The sequence below is a fragment of the Lacerta agilis genome, chromosome 16, assembly GCF_009819535.1.
Source record: "Lacerta agilis isolate rLacAgi1 chromosome 16, rLacAgi1.pri, whole genome shotgun sequence".
Taxonomy (NCBI): Eukaryota; Metazoa; Chordata; class Lepidosauria; order Squamata; family Lacertidae; genus Lacerta; species Lacerta agilis.
Window position 1 is genome coordinate 29,220,811 of NC_046327.1, and position 14,618 is coordinate 29,235,428.

Genomic DNA, 14,618 nt, shown 5'->3' on the forward strand with positions numbered 1-14,618 from the left:
CCCCTGGGGTGCCCTGCGCCCTGGCGCGCCGCGCCACCGGCCTCTATGGATGAGACGGCTCTGCCAATGCCCAACCAGGGGGCAGCTCCGAGAAAAGCCCACCATTGGCTCCATCGGCTCTGCCCCCTGGCACAGCCCAGGTCCCAGCCTGCATCCCCATTTGCCAAAGCAGGGTGCAGGCTAGGATCTGGTTCCTGGTAGGCGGCGGGGGCTTATGGGCATTCCGCCTATCAGGAAGGGCACTGCAGTTTGAATTCCTCCGTGGGGACCCCAGTGAAGCCTCCTCCGTCCTGCAACACTGTGGCACCAAAAGGGGTGAGCAGACTGGCAGACCAAATTCATACAAGTAGAAAAAGTGCAAGTCTACCTGGAAGAATTAAATCCCACTGATGAGGACTCATCCGCATTTCCACTTGTGCCATACCTAAAAAGCACAGATTCAAGCTGTTTCCCCCTTGCCCAGCTCATTTCCAATGGAAAACTCGCTCTTTAGCAATAGATCAGAACGAATGGCAATCCAAGAGTGCTGAAGAGAAAGCAGCAGGACAGTAGGAAGTGTGGAGGAGCCCTTTTGTTGTTGTTCAGTTGTTTAGTCGTGTCCGACTCTTCGTGACCCCATGGACCAGAGCACGCCAGGCACGCCTATCTTTCACTGCCTCCTGCAGTTTGGCCAAACTCATGTTAGTAGCTTCGAGAACACTGTCCAACCATCTCGTCCTCTGTCACCCCCTTCTCCTTGTGCCCTCCATCTTTCCCAACATCAGGGTCTTTTCCAGGGAGTCTTCTCTTCTCATGAGGTGGCCAAAGTACTGGAGCCTCAGCTTCAGGATCTGTCCTTCCAGTGAGCACTCAGGGCTGATTTCTTTAAGGATGGATAAGTTTGAACTTTTTGCAGTCCATGGGACTCTCAAGAGTCTCCTCCAGCACCATAATTCAAAAGCATCAATTCTTCGGCGATCATTCTTCTTTATGGTCCAGCTCTCACTTCCATACATTACTACTGGGAAAACCATAGCTTTAACTATATGAACCTTTGTCGGCAAGGTGATTCTCTGCTTTTTAAGATGCTGTCTAGGTTTGTCATTGCTTTCCTCCCAAAAAGCAGGCGTCTTTTAATTTCGTGACTGCTGTCACCATCTTAAGGAGGAGCCCTTAGTTTAAGGGTATTAAGTCTCAAGTATGTATACTTAGGGCTGCAGGTTGAATTTCATTTCCAGGGATTGTTGCAGGGAAGCAAAATAAAAAGTCCAACAAAATTTCTCTAGGGAGGGGGATTTTATGCTGTTATACTCCTGTTTTAACTGATTTTTCCTTTGCAAATAGGATGGAGCGGATCAAAATACCATACTCACGGCCCATATTATTTCATCTCTACTGGAGAGCAACCACAAGAGCTCGGTACTGATTTACTATTACTCTAGTTTTCATTGATATTTCTCAGACAATTCCTTTAAGATGTGTTAAAACTCCTCAGTTGCATTTCAGTTTCCATAATCTTTCATCTTATTTAACGCCACCGAGAAATGAGCATCAAGTCAATATAGAATCTCAGCCAACTCCAAGGAGATGTAACAAACCTTTCTTTTGGACCTTCCTTTATTATCTGAATTAACTATAACACAATGTAAAGAGTGCTCCTTCATTCAAAGTTCTAATTAATCGCATTTTTGCATGTCTCCTTGATCATTCTTGAGTACCTGAAGTAAACAAAGAGCACATCCACTGGGAACAATAAAATAAAACAATAAAATGGGTCAATAAAACAGTAAAACGGTGAGAGCAGCTGCCTCACCTTGCGTCAGAGGCTGGCAGCCATCTTGATAATATATAACCATCTCTCTTAAACTCTAGTATCCTGTGGTGCGGGCTGGCCTCTCCTGCTTGGATGCTGCTTCTGATGGGCGTGTTAGGAGCACGTTGGAAAATGCTCTCCTGGCCCATATACATGGTTTAGCTGGCAACGCAGAAAAACACAAACATTTCTTGGACGCCTTGATGAAATCTGCTACTAGAAATGGTAAGTGGTGTACTGTTCTGATTTGTGGCTTGCCTCCGTGAAATTTGTCATCTGGAACTGCTTGCATACACTTTTAGATTTCTAATAGTGGCACCACTTGAATTTTGGTTGTTTACTTCAGCCATGCCATGGCATTGGGTGGCTGTTCTCTGCCCATAGTCCTACCCATTCAGGGACACTGCTTCATCTCTGAAGTGTTGGAGGGTATGCAACAGGCTGTAATAATTTGGTGGTCCATATTGTGGCGGCACTGCTTTGGTGGTACCCCGAGCGTGAGCGCAACCAAATAACTGACCAAGAAATGAGTGTGTACGAAAATAAGCCACGACTTTATGACAAGCAGATGTAGGTGTCCCTATTAAATTTCATTATGTTAGTTTTGGCCCAGTTCTCAAATCTGTTAAGTTCATTTGGAATCCAGATTCTGTCTTCTGCGGCATTAGCTCCCCCCCGCCCAGCTTGGTGTCATCTGCAAATTTGATGAGCATCCCCTCAATTCCTTCATCCAAGTTGTTTGTAAATATGCTGAACCACAACGGGCCCAGGACAGAACCCTGTGGCACCCCACTTGTCACTTTTTCACCAGGATGAGGAGCTACCATTAATGAGCAGTCTTTGGGTTCAGTCAGTCAGCCAGCTACTAATCCACCTAAGAGTTACCTCATCCAGCCCACATTTTACTAGCTTCTCCACAGGAATATCATGGGGTACTTTGTCCCAAGCCTTCCTGAAATCAAGATACATTACGTCCACAACTCCAGAACTGTTCAGCTGCCTGCACCTCACTTTGGCAGATTAGAAGGAGAACTACTTCAAGTTGGTGGTTTGTCTTGCCCTTAACTTGTGGCACACACCTGAGAAAAGATTGGTTGCTGCTAATCAGTATGAAAGCCAGGAAGCTAGACATAGAAGTACATTGTTTCCCTACAATTTAATAGCCTCTTCTGCATCTTCAGGTGGTCTGCTGTACTGGGAAAGGAAAAATAGGCCTACAGCAGAACATTTCCCTTCTTTCTACACTCGTGCATCATCTCTTGAGATTCTGACGACCAGTTATGCGCTGCTGGCGTGGCTTAACCGACCAAACCTATCCCAGGAGGACCTGACAATTGGCTCACAGATGGCGCGGTGGCTGGTCAGAAACCAAAATTCTTTAGGAGGCTTCTCCTCCTCTCAGGTAACTTATACATTAATTGGGGACTGTATGAAGAAGTGCCTTCTGCTGTCTGTCCTGAATTGATTATCAAGTCAGTTTAACTGGATAACCCTGAGTTTTAGGGACATGAAAGAGGAAGGGAAACCCCTCTCTACCCACCTTCTCTATATATTTATGATTCTTTCCAGGACACTCCTGTAGCTCTCCTGGCTTTATCTCGGTTTGGGAATCTGACCTTCACAAAAGATGCAGAAAATACAGTGGACATCAGTGCTGGGGAATCTTTTAAGAAGGTTTTCCAGGTGACGAGTAGCAACAGTGTCCTGCTGCAACAGGTTGAATTGCCCAACATCCCCGGAAACTACAGTGTGGAAGTGAAAGGTTCTGGGTGTGTCTACATTCAGGTAAATGGCATCCCTAGCCCACAACTGCCTCTGCTACTTAGTCACAGAGCTATTGTCAGTAATAAAGTAGTTGCCCCTGTTATATGTGCTATACATCATTTTCTGTTTCAGACATCCCTGAAATACAACATCATCGTCCCTGCACATGGCTCTGGATTTGCTCTCACAGTGCAGACAAAAAATGCTTCCTGTGCAGGCAACTTTCTGCCCAGATTTGATCTTGAACTGAAAGCCAGGTAATGAAAAGACTGCTAAGTTATATTTATTCCCTGCTGACAACTTTGCCATGCATTGCTGTATAAAGCAATATAAGGCATTTTGGTTATTCCTGGTGCCTCGCTGGGAATCCGTTTGGTATTTATACAAGGGACAATATATGAGCAGCAGATCTGCATATTATTTGCTGGGGCAGATTGGGATTGGCAGGACTGTGTTTGCCGTAGCTCTGTTGACCTACGGAAGAGGTACAGAAATCAGCATCCTAAATTTGTCCAGGTTTCGTTTAAAAACAAAAGCAAGTCTAGCTCCTGAGGTTGTGAAGATGTGCTTCACATGAGTTTTGGGAGTCAGAGGGGAGGTGCTGAAAGATATATCCAGTGCCTGTTATAATGCCTTTCCTTTCTGCTAATTCACATAATACTTTGGTTTTTTAAAAGGCAGAGTAAGTTATGCCAAAGAAATACATTTGCATATTTTTTAGAAACTAGAATAGTTCTCAAGTCAGTACAGTCATTCTTTCTTGTGGGAGAATGTGAATTATCTTGGAACAGGATTCAGCATTCTGTGTCTGAAACGTGGAATTCAAAAATGAGGGTCAAACTACGCATTACTTTAATTGTGCAACATCTGGATATTCATTTTTAAATTTAATTGCAGACTTGGTGGGGGATAGATTATTATCAAGACTGCAGACAGTGAGGTGGTGTCCAACATTCTGCTCTCCAGCCTTGATTCTAAGAAAATCATTCCTACTTCTGCTATGCAGCTCAGAAAAAAGTTCCCAGTGGCAGCAATGAGAGTTTGTTGTTTTGTTTGTTCTTTCTATGCTACATAACCATATGCAGGTGGCATTTTTTTTTGTGGGATTGCAACTGGGGAGTGCAAGGTTAAACCTTCCCTCTCTACATGCTGGAGTCCTGGTGACAATTCCTCCTTCACTGCCTATAATTAAAAGAATAGTTGATGGTGATGAGAGAGAGAGAGAGAGAGAGAGAGAGAGAGAGAGAGAGAGAGAGAGATGTCAGCACAATTAAAGCAGTGTATTGTTTAAAGCAAAGGAAATTCTTTAAAGTGTACTTCTGTGCAGGGACCAAGGGGGATTTGTGACTTTAGTTTTACTTCCCTGTGGATTACAAATTGATTTAAGAAGACACCGCTCATCCTCTGGATTAAGGAGACCGGGTCAGTTACCGGGCAGCCATAGTTACGTCACAATAGACTTGATTGTTTGCTACTTTCGCTTCCGACTTGCTACTTTGAAACTCTGCAGAGTGTCCAAATGGATACTTGTTGACTTTTTTAACACTTTAACATTGCAACAACTTATCTTGGATTATAAAACAGAACTTTAGCCCTTTTTACTGACTCTGCCTATTAGTTTTATAGGATTACAGGATTATTGACTTTTTCCATTGATTTTTGCCATGGAAATTTTGGAAATTTTATGTGGGTGGACTCTGTTCAAACTCTGGCTCAACTGTGGATTGTTTTGTTGGAGATTTCCCACCATTACAACTTCAAAACAAGCCTAGGCGACCTTGAGATCCCAGCTGCAGACTGAACATTGAAATGGAAAGAGATAGTAGCACGCCAGTAGAACCTATCTCTTCAAGGACAAGAACAAAACCAGAGAAGACAGAGAAAAAAGCTTCAAAAACATTTGAAGAGCAGGTACTAGCAGGCTTTGACAATGTAAATGCAAATATACAATCAACTACAGAAAAATTGGCTCAAAGCATTAAAGCAGTGGAACAGAGCGTGTATGTAAACACTGAAGATAAGACAAATTGGAAAGGAAGTAGGCTCTCTGAAAATGGAAATTGAACAAGCTAAGGTACAAATTGCTGGAGTGCAGCAAAAAGTGGATGATCTTGAATCAGAAAAAATTCAAAGTTTGGAAAGGCAACAGCAAGAGGTGAGAGAGGCAATTGCTACACTACAGCTTAAAGAGAGAGAACAGAATTTGAGACTAAGACATCTTCCGGAACTGGAACAAGAGAGCCTTAAGGACTTTTTGGTTAAGGAATTGTCTGCCTTTTGGGAACTTGAGGAAGCTGATCTGGCAGCATCAATAGTGAAGGCCTACAGATTTGGAGCTAAAGGCAAGAGAAGCTCAAAAACAGTTAATGATTGCATGATAGTGTTTCAGAACAGGGAACAAAGAGATCAGATACTAGGCGTTCACTACAACAATAATTTGGTGGTTCAACAACAGCCTGTAATTCTTTACAAGGACATTCCTAAATACTTTTTGGATTTGAGGCCAGGATTTACAGACTTGACAACCAAACTAAGAAGAAAAAGAATCTTTTTCAGGTGGGAATTTCCACAAGGTCTTTCATTCAAATATAAAGAGAAGAAGGTAAGGACAAGAATGATTGAAGATAAAATTAAATTTCTGGATAAGTACGCATCAGACTTCGAGGACGGGACCCCATCGAACTTGGACAAGTTGTATCCACCACCACCAGGAAAAGGATTCATACCAGACGAAGAAAAAGGAGCAGTAGGAGGAGTGGATCCAAAGACAGGATAGGACTGTATTTTCTTCTATCTTCGCCTGGAATTCTAGAGAAACATGGCTTTAAAAATTCTGACTTGGAACGTTCACGGTTTGAACCAGAGGTCCAAAAGACACAGGGTGAATTACACATTGGAAAAAAAGAATTTGGATATAATTTGTCTACAAGAGACCCATGTAATAAGACAACACAGAAGAATTCTACAAAACAAATAATTAGGTCAAGGATTCATTTCATCAGACAGAGTCAAGAAGAGAGGTGTGGTAATTTATGCAAAAGAAAAATACAATCCAAGACAGGTGTTCAAGGATGAAGAAGGTAGATACATTGCAGTTGAAATAACAGTGCAAGGTGAAAAACTTTTAATATTGGGAATTTATGCACTGAATGATGGTAAATCTGACTTTTTCAAGAAAATCCATGACATTCTGTTGGATTATATGGAATATAAATTGATCTGTTTGGGAGATTTTAATGGAGCAGTTTCCACTTTGATGGATAGATCGCAAAGAGCCAAGATTACAAATGAGGGAAAACTCCCAAAAACCTTTTCGAAATGATAGAAAATTTGGACTTGATTGATTCATGGAGGTTAAAGAACCCAACAGAAACAGAGGCAACATATTATTCAGAATCCCAGATGTTGTGGTCAAGATTGGACTACATATGGATCTCTAGAGTACTTTCACCAAAGATTAACAAGGCGGAAATATGCCCAAAGACCTGCTCTGACCATAATGCTGTGCAATTAGAAATAAAAATCTATTCCAAGGACTCATTTAGATGGAGGATGGATGATTCTTTATTTAGAATGCCAAAAATTGTGGAAGAAGCCCAAAAAGCTATCAAAGAATATTTCGAGCTCAATCTTGTAACACAGGTGGAAAAAAGGACTATTTGGGATGCAAGCAAAGCTGTAATGAGAGGATTCCTAATAAGAGAAAAGGCAAAGAGGAAAAGGGAGCAGAACCAAGAGAAGGAAAAAATCTTGGAAAAATTGAAAGAGAAAGAACTAAGAGGACATCCCCAAAATCAACAAATACAGAAAGAAATAAAAGTCTTGCAATCCCAATATTCCAATTTGATAAACCAAGAAATAGAATGGAAAATAAGACTGATGAAACAGAGAACCTTTGAATCGGCAAATAAATGTGGAAAATTACTTGCATGGCAGTTAAAGAAAAGAAAGAAGTTAAATACCATCACAAACATCAAGGTCGAAAATAAGAATGTTGAGAATCCAATGGAGATTAGAAGATGCTTTCAGAGATTCTACAAACAACTATACAAAGAGGATAAGCAGGAGGAAGCTGAAGTGGAAGGGCTGCTGAAGCGAGAGGGGTCGAAGGCTCAGTATCGTGGATCACCACTACCCCTTCAGCAAGAAGTAGCAGCTGCTGGCAGAAGGAGCGCTTGATTCCTCCACGATTAGGATCTATTTGGACTTTGTAAGTACCTATTTAACATAAGAAAAATCCTTTGAAATTCGGCATGGCAGGGAACCAAATACGGAGGTCATTCCCTGACGACTGACTGCAGTAAGAGACAGTGTAACAGGATATCTGAGGCTGCGATAAAAGCTTGAAACAAAAGGAGACTTTTGTATCCCTTTTTCCCGGGGAAGGGAACTGGCTTTAGGATTGATTTGACTGGTCTGGGAAATCTATACCCCCTTTTTCCTGGGGTCTCAGAAAATTTGGCAAAAATTAATTAAAATGGCACTGAAGGGCAGAAAGGAAACAAGTTTGTTATGACTGGAAGCTGTTTTTCGACCTTCAATATGGATAAGCGAAAATGGACTCGGAGTTCTAGAAAAAAAACCTTGGAACTTCTGCAGCAGTTGATTGAAAGAACACAGCAGTGGGGGCAGACTATTAGAGAAGTGATTTCGCAAAATAAAGAATTTGAGACTAAAGACACTATGGAGGATTTATTGACAACTCAAAAGGAAGAAGAAAAAATCAACAAAGAGACAACAAAGGAATTGTTTGTGCCAAAGGAAATGGACATTCTCATGGTTCAGGAGGAAGAAGTCGTAGAACAGGAAGAAGAGGAATTAATGCAATCATCCAGTGCTGGGCAAATTTATTGGGAGAGAGTGGAGAGGCTGCAAGATGATGGACAAGATAAAAAATCAGCAATTTCTGACTCCTGGGGAGGGACTTTGGAAAGGGTTGGAGTAGGTTGAAGAAACTGGTTTTATGATATGCTATTTTAGTTTCACACGGATTGGATTAATGGATATGGATATTGGTAAATGGAAAATGTTAAGTAATAAAAATCAGCCAATTTTTTTTGGAGGCCAAAAGGGAAGGGGATTAAAAAATTGGTTAAGGAATTAGGAAGGTGCAAAAGTATAATGAAGCTGAGGAAGAAAAGAAAGTTTAGTAAATAATTACGGAATATATATGTTAATAAAGGTGTTAAGGAGGAAAGAAATTTGGTTTAAGTTAGGTTTGGAAGATGTGAGGAAAACTGGAAATTATATGTTACATTTGAAGTCAGTAGGGGGGGGAGGGGGAAGTCAATTTAAGAGATAATTTTGTTGAATGTATGAATACCCAGCCCAAGAAAGGGGCTGGGATTAAGCAATGATTTAGTGTAATATGAGGTTAAACGTGGAATAATTTTATGTGCTCCTGTGAGAGAGGGGTTTTGATATTTTGCTCCCCTTGGTGGGAGAGGGGGGAGTATGAAAAGTTTAACCATGCTATGATTTGTGCTTGTAACTGGGAAATCTTATAAATTTTTAATAAAAAAACAATATTTGAGAATTGAACTAGAAGATCAGTGAGGTTACAGTTATAGAAAGTTGATAAGATTAGAAAAAGATAGAAATTTGATAAGGAAATTAGATTATGAATAAGATTAGTTTGTGTCAGATGATTATAAGATGTTAAGAATTTACTAACGATGTTATACAATGAATGCAGAAGGAGGACGTGAGGAAGTCAATTAACAATGTTAAGGATTAGAATGATTATAGTTGTTATAGTTATTGTTTTTTGCTTTTTGTATTTTTGTAATTTGTATTTTGTATTTTTGTTATTCTTTGTTTAGTGTGTTTGTCTGTTTTCTTTATGTTTTTGTTATATTGTAGAAATTTAATAAAATTCTTATAAAAAAATAAAATAAAAAATAAAGCAATGTATTTTTTGGTCTTTAATGAACTATGTAAGACAGTGAGTAAAGGTAAAGGGACCCCTGACCATTAGGTCCAGTCGCATCCGACTCTGGGGTTGCGGCACTCATCTTGCTTTACTGGCCGAGGGAGCCGGCGTACAGCTTCCGGGTCATGTGGCCAGCATGACTAAGCCGCTTCTGGCGAACCAGAGCAACACACGGAAATGCCGTTTCCCTTCCCGCCGGAGCAGTACCTATTTATCTACTTGCACTTTGACATGCTTTCGAACTGCTAGGTTGGCAGGAGCAGGGACCCAGCAACGGGAGCTCACCCCGTCACGGGGATTTGAACCCCCGACCTTCTGATCGGCAAGCCCTGGGCTCTGTGGTTTAACCCACAGCGCCACCCGCGTCCCAAGACAGTTACTATATCCTAAAAGAGCTCTTTGCAGTGTCTTTGCAGTTTGCTTTTTACTAGGCTCATTCAGAATACAAAATGACCCCCTTTCCCCCTCCCCTCTTGTTTCAAGATACACTGGAGAGCGCAACACATCCAACATGGCTATCATTGACATCAAAATGCTGTCTGGTTTTGTCCCTGTCTCGTCATCCCTACAGCAGGTAAGATTCAGAACAAAGTGAATGAGTCGCCCTAGGAGAAAATGGCTGGATGAAGTAAAATGCCAGGCTTAAAAAGTGTCATCTTAAATGATGTCATAGGAAATCCATACATAGGAAATCCTCCAGCCTCAGTTCATCATTTCTGAAGCTGCGGACCAACAGGCTAAAGTCTGTGACCGTTTTCCAAGGCGCGATCACTTTTGTTTTCACACAGAAGTGGCACTGGTAAATCTGCAATCTTGTTTTTTTGCCTATGGCACCCACCCAAATACATAGAGTGTCTGCATGCCAGCAGCCACAGTAAAGTGCAGAACTGAAAAAGGAAGCCATGAGCCATGGGGCAGAGGCTCAAAGCAAGGAGGTTTGTGTCAGGATACCCCAGGGGGTTGCTCATGAGTAACGACAGAGTCCTCTTACTCTAAAGACTACTTTATTCTGCATAACTATTTACAGTGCAGAGCTAGCTAAAAACATGACTGCTCAGTCACTTGAAGAATCCGGAAGTGCTCCTCTCCGGTTTTCCGCCCAGCACCAAAGCCTTGGCACCCTAAAACGATGTCTTCTGGGTCTCCTAGCCCCCCGATGCTGTGCCTGCACCGGAAGCTGCAAGTCTTCCTCTGATCGCGTCTGGCTGGTGGTGCTGGGTCTCTCCCTAGCATCCCTGACCCTCTGCTCCTCCTCCTCTTCCGTGGGAGAGAGCTCTGGCAACGGGCTTTGAGGGGAGTCAGATGACAGCAGTGGCTGGGGCTCCCTGTACCTGAACAAGACCTTCTCTCGAGGAAGTTCTCTGCCCCGATCCTCCCCTCATGGAGGATCTCTTTCCCCTCTCTCCTCGCGAAGAGTACTCCCACCCTGGCTCTCCTCATGAGTAGGACCTCCGCCCAGGCTCTCCTCACGAGGAGAAGGCAAATCCCTGACAGTTTGAGATTTCTGTATGGGGTAGATCCAAAAGGAAGAGCTTGCCAGGTTCAGTAATGTTTGCAAAGCCTCTGGCTGTTTTTTTATGATCTGATTGCTATAAATCTATCTGAACTATTCTTCTTCACTTTGTCATGATGCATCCCTTTCCTGAAAGCAAAAGTATCTTTCTCTCCTTGCTTTTATTGTACAGCTCCAGAACAAGGTGATGCGTACTGAAATCAGAAATGACCATGTCTTCTTATATCTGGAGAGTGTAAGTTTGCCTGAAGTTGCATCATTACAACAAACCTGCAAAAGATCCCCCTCTCATAAACCACAATAGAAACTGTCGTTGATATTTTCTGTCTTCCTCAGGTATCATCAAAGGAGATTTCCTTGACATTAACTCTAGAAGAATCCCATCCTGTGTCCAAAAGCAAACCAGCTGAAGTTCTAATGTTTGATTATTATGAAACAGGTAAGAGACTTGCTCTCACAGTTTAGGTGTATTTTGTATATTTTGATTTCGTAGTTCCCAGGAGCCCATGTAGTTTCATCACTAGGGGTACCATAAATTTTACTGCCTCTTCCTTCAACAAGTATCCTATAGGAAATGAGTGTCCCATGTTTGTGTTCCAAAGCCATTTCAATTGTCTCTTCTAGAATTGAAGCTAGCATTCTTTTCTGAACACCTGAAAGTGAAAATGTGGATCCATGCAACATCTAATGTTGTACTCTCTCCTGTTCCTCCTACTAGATATAGCTGCCCATAGTGAATATAACACACCATGCCACCAAGCGTCAGCTTGAGCCCGAACAAAGAGGAAGGTAAGTCAAAGGAAGGGATGCTAGCTATGCAGGCGCTAACAGAACAAAGAAAAGCAAAACTTGCATTGATAAAGAAGAGCTATTGTGGACAGTGGTGTAGCATGGGTTGCCAGTGCCCGGGGCCAGGTAGAGAGGGTGGGTGGGAAACAGACAGAGTATGCATACACATCCAACTGCCTAACGGCATCCACATCACCCAAGAGATCACAGCCACAGAGATAAGGAAAGAAGACTCGTTCCGTTGTCTGGAGAGGTCACTTCCTGATTCTCATGCAGAAGCCATTTTCAATGGAGCCCAGCAACGGAAACATACAGCTGTATTGAAGAAACACCGGGTGTTGAAATTCAATCCCTAACAATTCTGCGCCCAATTCTGGCAACCTCCCCAGTAACCCCCCCCCCCCCGCTATGCCACTGGTTGTGGATTAGAGTTGCTCCTTGCTTTGAGGCACTCCCAGCAAGGATAAGTTTATTTAGTCAGATGAATGTGTTTCCCACCATTGCGCTGAAAAATACAGCGTTCGGGGTTATAGACTTACAGCATATAAAACTATTCATCGTACAATAAAAGCAAAGCCAAAAAATGATAAGCAGACAGCGCAGTAGAGAATAAATATTAAGGAAAACAGCCAGGTGTCTTGATTCCTCTCCTTTTTAAGTCTTAATGTGGTTTGTTTTATTTGTATGTTTGCATCTTATGCCAGTCTGTAACCATAATAAAGTTTTTTGTTGCTGTCTTTGACTGCTGCATTTTTTCTACAATTGTGGCCTTTTTTTCTTTTGCTAGATGTATTCTACCACTAAAATTGTGGAGTTTTTTAAATAATAAAATGGCATATAGATTGTATGAAATAAATAATTGCAACTTTTGCTATTCCCACTTACAGAGGGTAGGAGAAATGGCTCCAAAGCCCCATTTAAACATGTTGACGCAGCTAAGACTTAAAATCACATTTTCAACTTACTGATTCCTATGTCCATTTCTTAAATGTCAATTTTTTTATTTCAGCAGGAAGATCGGAAGCTAAATCCCTGTGTCTGGTGTGGTTCAGAAAATCACCTTTCCAGAAAATCTACTAAAAATATTACACTGGGTTGAAATGTTTTTGGCTGGGATCTCGCTCCACATCTTTCCGACTTTCAGAACTGTATTTTGAATGTCTCGTTTGTAGAATAAAACTATTTCTAGTTGCTACAACCATTTGCAAATATCTCTCTTTCTGTTGTGAGTTTCTTTGCTGTTTGATGATTAGAATATTTCAAAAATAAAACAATTTTTTTTTGGCAGAGCTGGATTGGGCCATCAAGTCAATGGGACAGGAATGAAAAGAGTTTTGTGTCTATCTGTGTTGAAAAGCATGCAGCCATTTTCTTCCATACTGACAAATTATTATAGAATCTCATAGTTTTTGCTGTGGGAGAAGATTGCTTTGTCAGCACAAGCAATTCGGGTTGCCTGATTGAATGACCTTCCTTCTCTTTGTGTGTTATGCTGGGGATTCTCTCAGTCTTCCCAGAGTCAATTTGTGGGGGCACATGGTAGGATGAGGGAAGGAGGCCTTGTTTGGGCTTCTGCTGATGGGGTTCATTAGCTGAATCTCACCTTAAATATCAAACCCTATTTATAATGGCTCTCTCAGGAGTTATGTGTTCCCTATTACAGTATATTCATTTCATTCATGTCCCACTATTCCTTATTTGATTGTAGCCTTTTTTTGGCAGACCTTTTCCGTTAACCTTGGGGTTCGCGTTGCACCACGAGGTGAGGGAGAAAAAGGGGTCAATAACGACTCCGAAGAAATGAAATAGAGAAAGAATTTATATTCTGACTGCCTAGGACTGCAGAAGGCATCCACGTGATAATTCACAGCGAAATACAACAGGCGAAAAGATACATACAGCTTTTATCCTCTTCAGAATCCCTCTCCCCTCATTCAGCCTCATGAGTTCATGCACGTCACACCATTAGTAACATCAAAGCAAAAAGGTACTCCAGCCAGGCCACCTGTCAATGACTCATCTTGTGTCTCTCTGGCCAAGACAGCCCTGAGTTTATTATTGGGTGAAAGTTAAAGCTTTTCACCCCCAAGATATGGGTCAGTCTGCCCTTTGGCTGGCTCCTATAAATAAAGCTTTTTGCCTTTCCCTCTAATTGGTAGGATCACCCATCAAAGGATTATCCAATCCCCTTCACATCTCTGGCCAATTTCTGTACCTTCCACGGGAAGGGGCACTCTGACCTACAGCTTTCCATTGATTAATGATATGCCAGCGAAGAGAGAATATACACAAAAAAATAAGTTTCACAAAGAGAGCCTACAGAAAAAGCTGAATATTAAATGGCCAGAAAATTATATGAAGCAAACAAAGGTATGCACTAAGAACATGTTTCACAAAAAGAGCTTATACTAATAACATCCAGAAAATAATATCAAATAAATGGGGCTAAAGTTTTACAAACTCAAATAAGCAAATAATTGTAGAAGCTACATGTCAAATAAAAGAACTTAAACCCCCCATTAGAGAGAGAAAGAATCTAAATTTAATAAGGCTTAAAAGAAACTTACATCAAGCTATCCAGGGAAGGTTTCCAATATAAAATCATAGAATAGAATCATAGGGTTGGAAGAGACCACAAGGGCCATCCAGTCCAACCCCCCACCAAGCAGGAAACGCCACCAAAGCATGCCCGACAAATGGCTATCAAGCCTCCGCCCAAAGACCTCCAAAGAAGGAGTCTCTCCTTGGTAGCAAATTAAAAGACTGTCTTTCAGAAGCAGAACCTACCTATATTCAGGGAGAAGGAGGGTCTAGCTTATCCAGGGGAA

The 14,618-nt window shown here is 41.8% G+C and overlaps 1 protein-coding gene across 1 annotated transcript in view; it reads left to right on the forward strand.

Moving 5' to 3' along the window:
- LOC117061296 (ovostatin-like) overlaps window positions 1-12,988 on the forward strand; it is a 50,450-nt gene extending 37,462 nt beyond the window's left edge. The window contains exons 27-36 of the mRNA XM_033174035.1: window positions 1,324-1,398; window positions 1,852-2,017; window positions 2,974-3,194; window positions 3,362-3,577; window positions 3,689-3,813; window positions 9,972-10,062; window positions 11,174-11,236; window positions 11,338-11,440; window positions 11,720-11,790; window positions 12,800-12,988. Coding sequence (XP_033029926.1) covers window positions 1,324-1,398; window positions 1,852-2,017; window positions 2,974-3,194; window positions 3,362-3,577; window positions 3,689-3,813; window positions 9,972-10,062; window positions 11,174-11,236; window positions 11,338-11,440; window positions 11,720-11,772 — 1,113 coding nt within the window. The 3' untranslated portion in view covers window positions 11,773-11,790; window positions 12,800-12,988. The remainder of the gene's footprint in view (window positions 1-1,323; window positions 1,399-1,851; window positions 2,018-2,973; window positions 3,195-3,361; window positions 3,578-3,688; window positions 3,814-9,971; window positions 10,063-11,173; window positions 11,237-11,337; window positions 11,441-11,719; window positions 11,791-12,799) is intronic.
- Window positions 12,989-14,618: the final 1,630 nt, after the last annotated feature.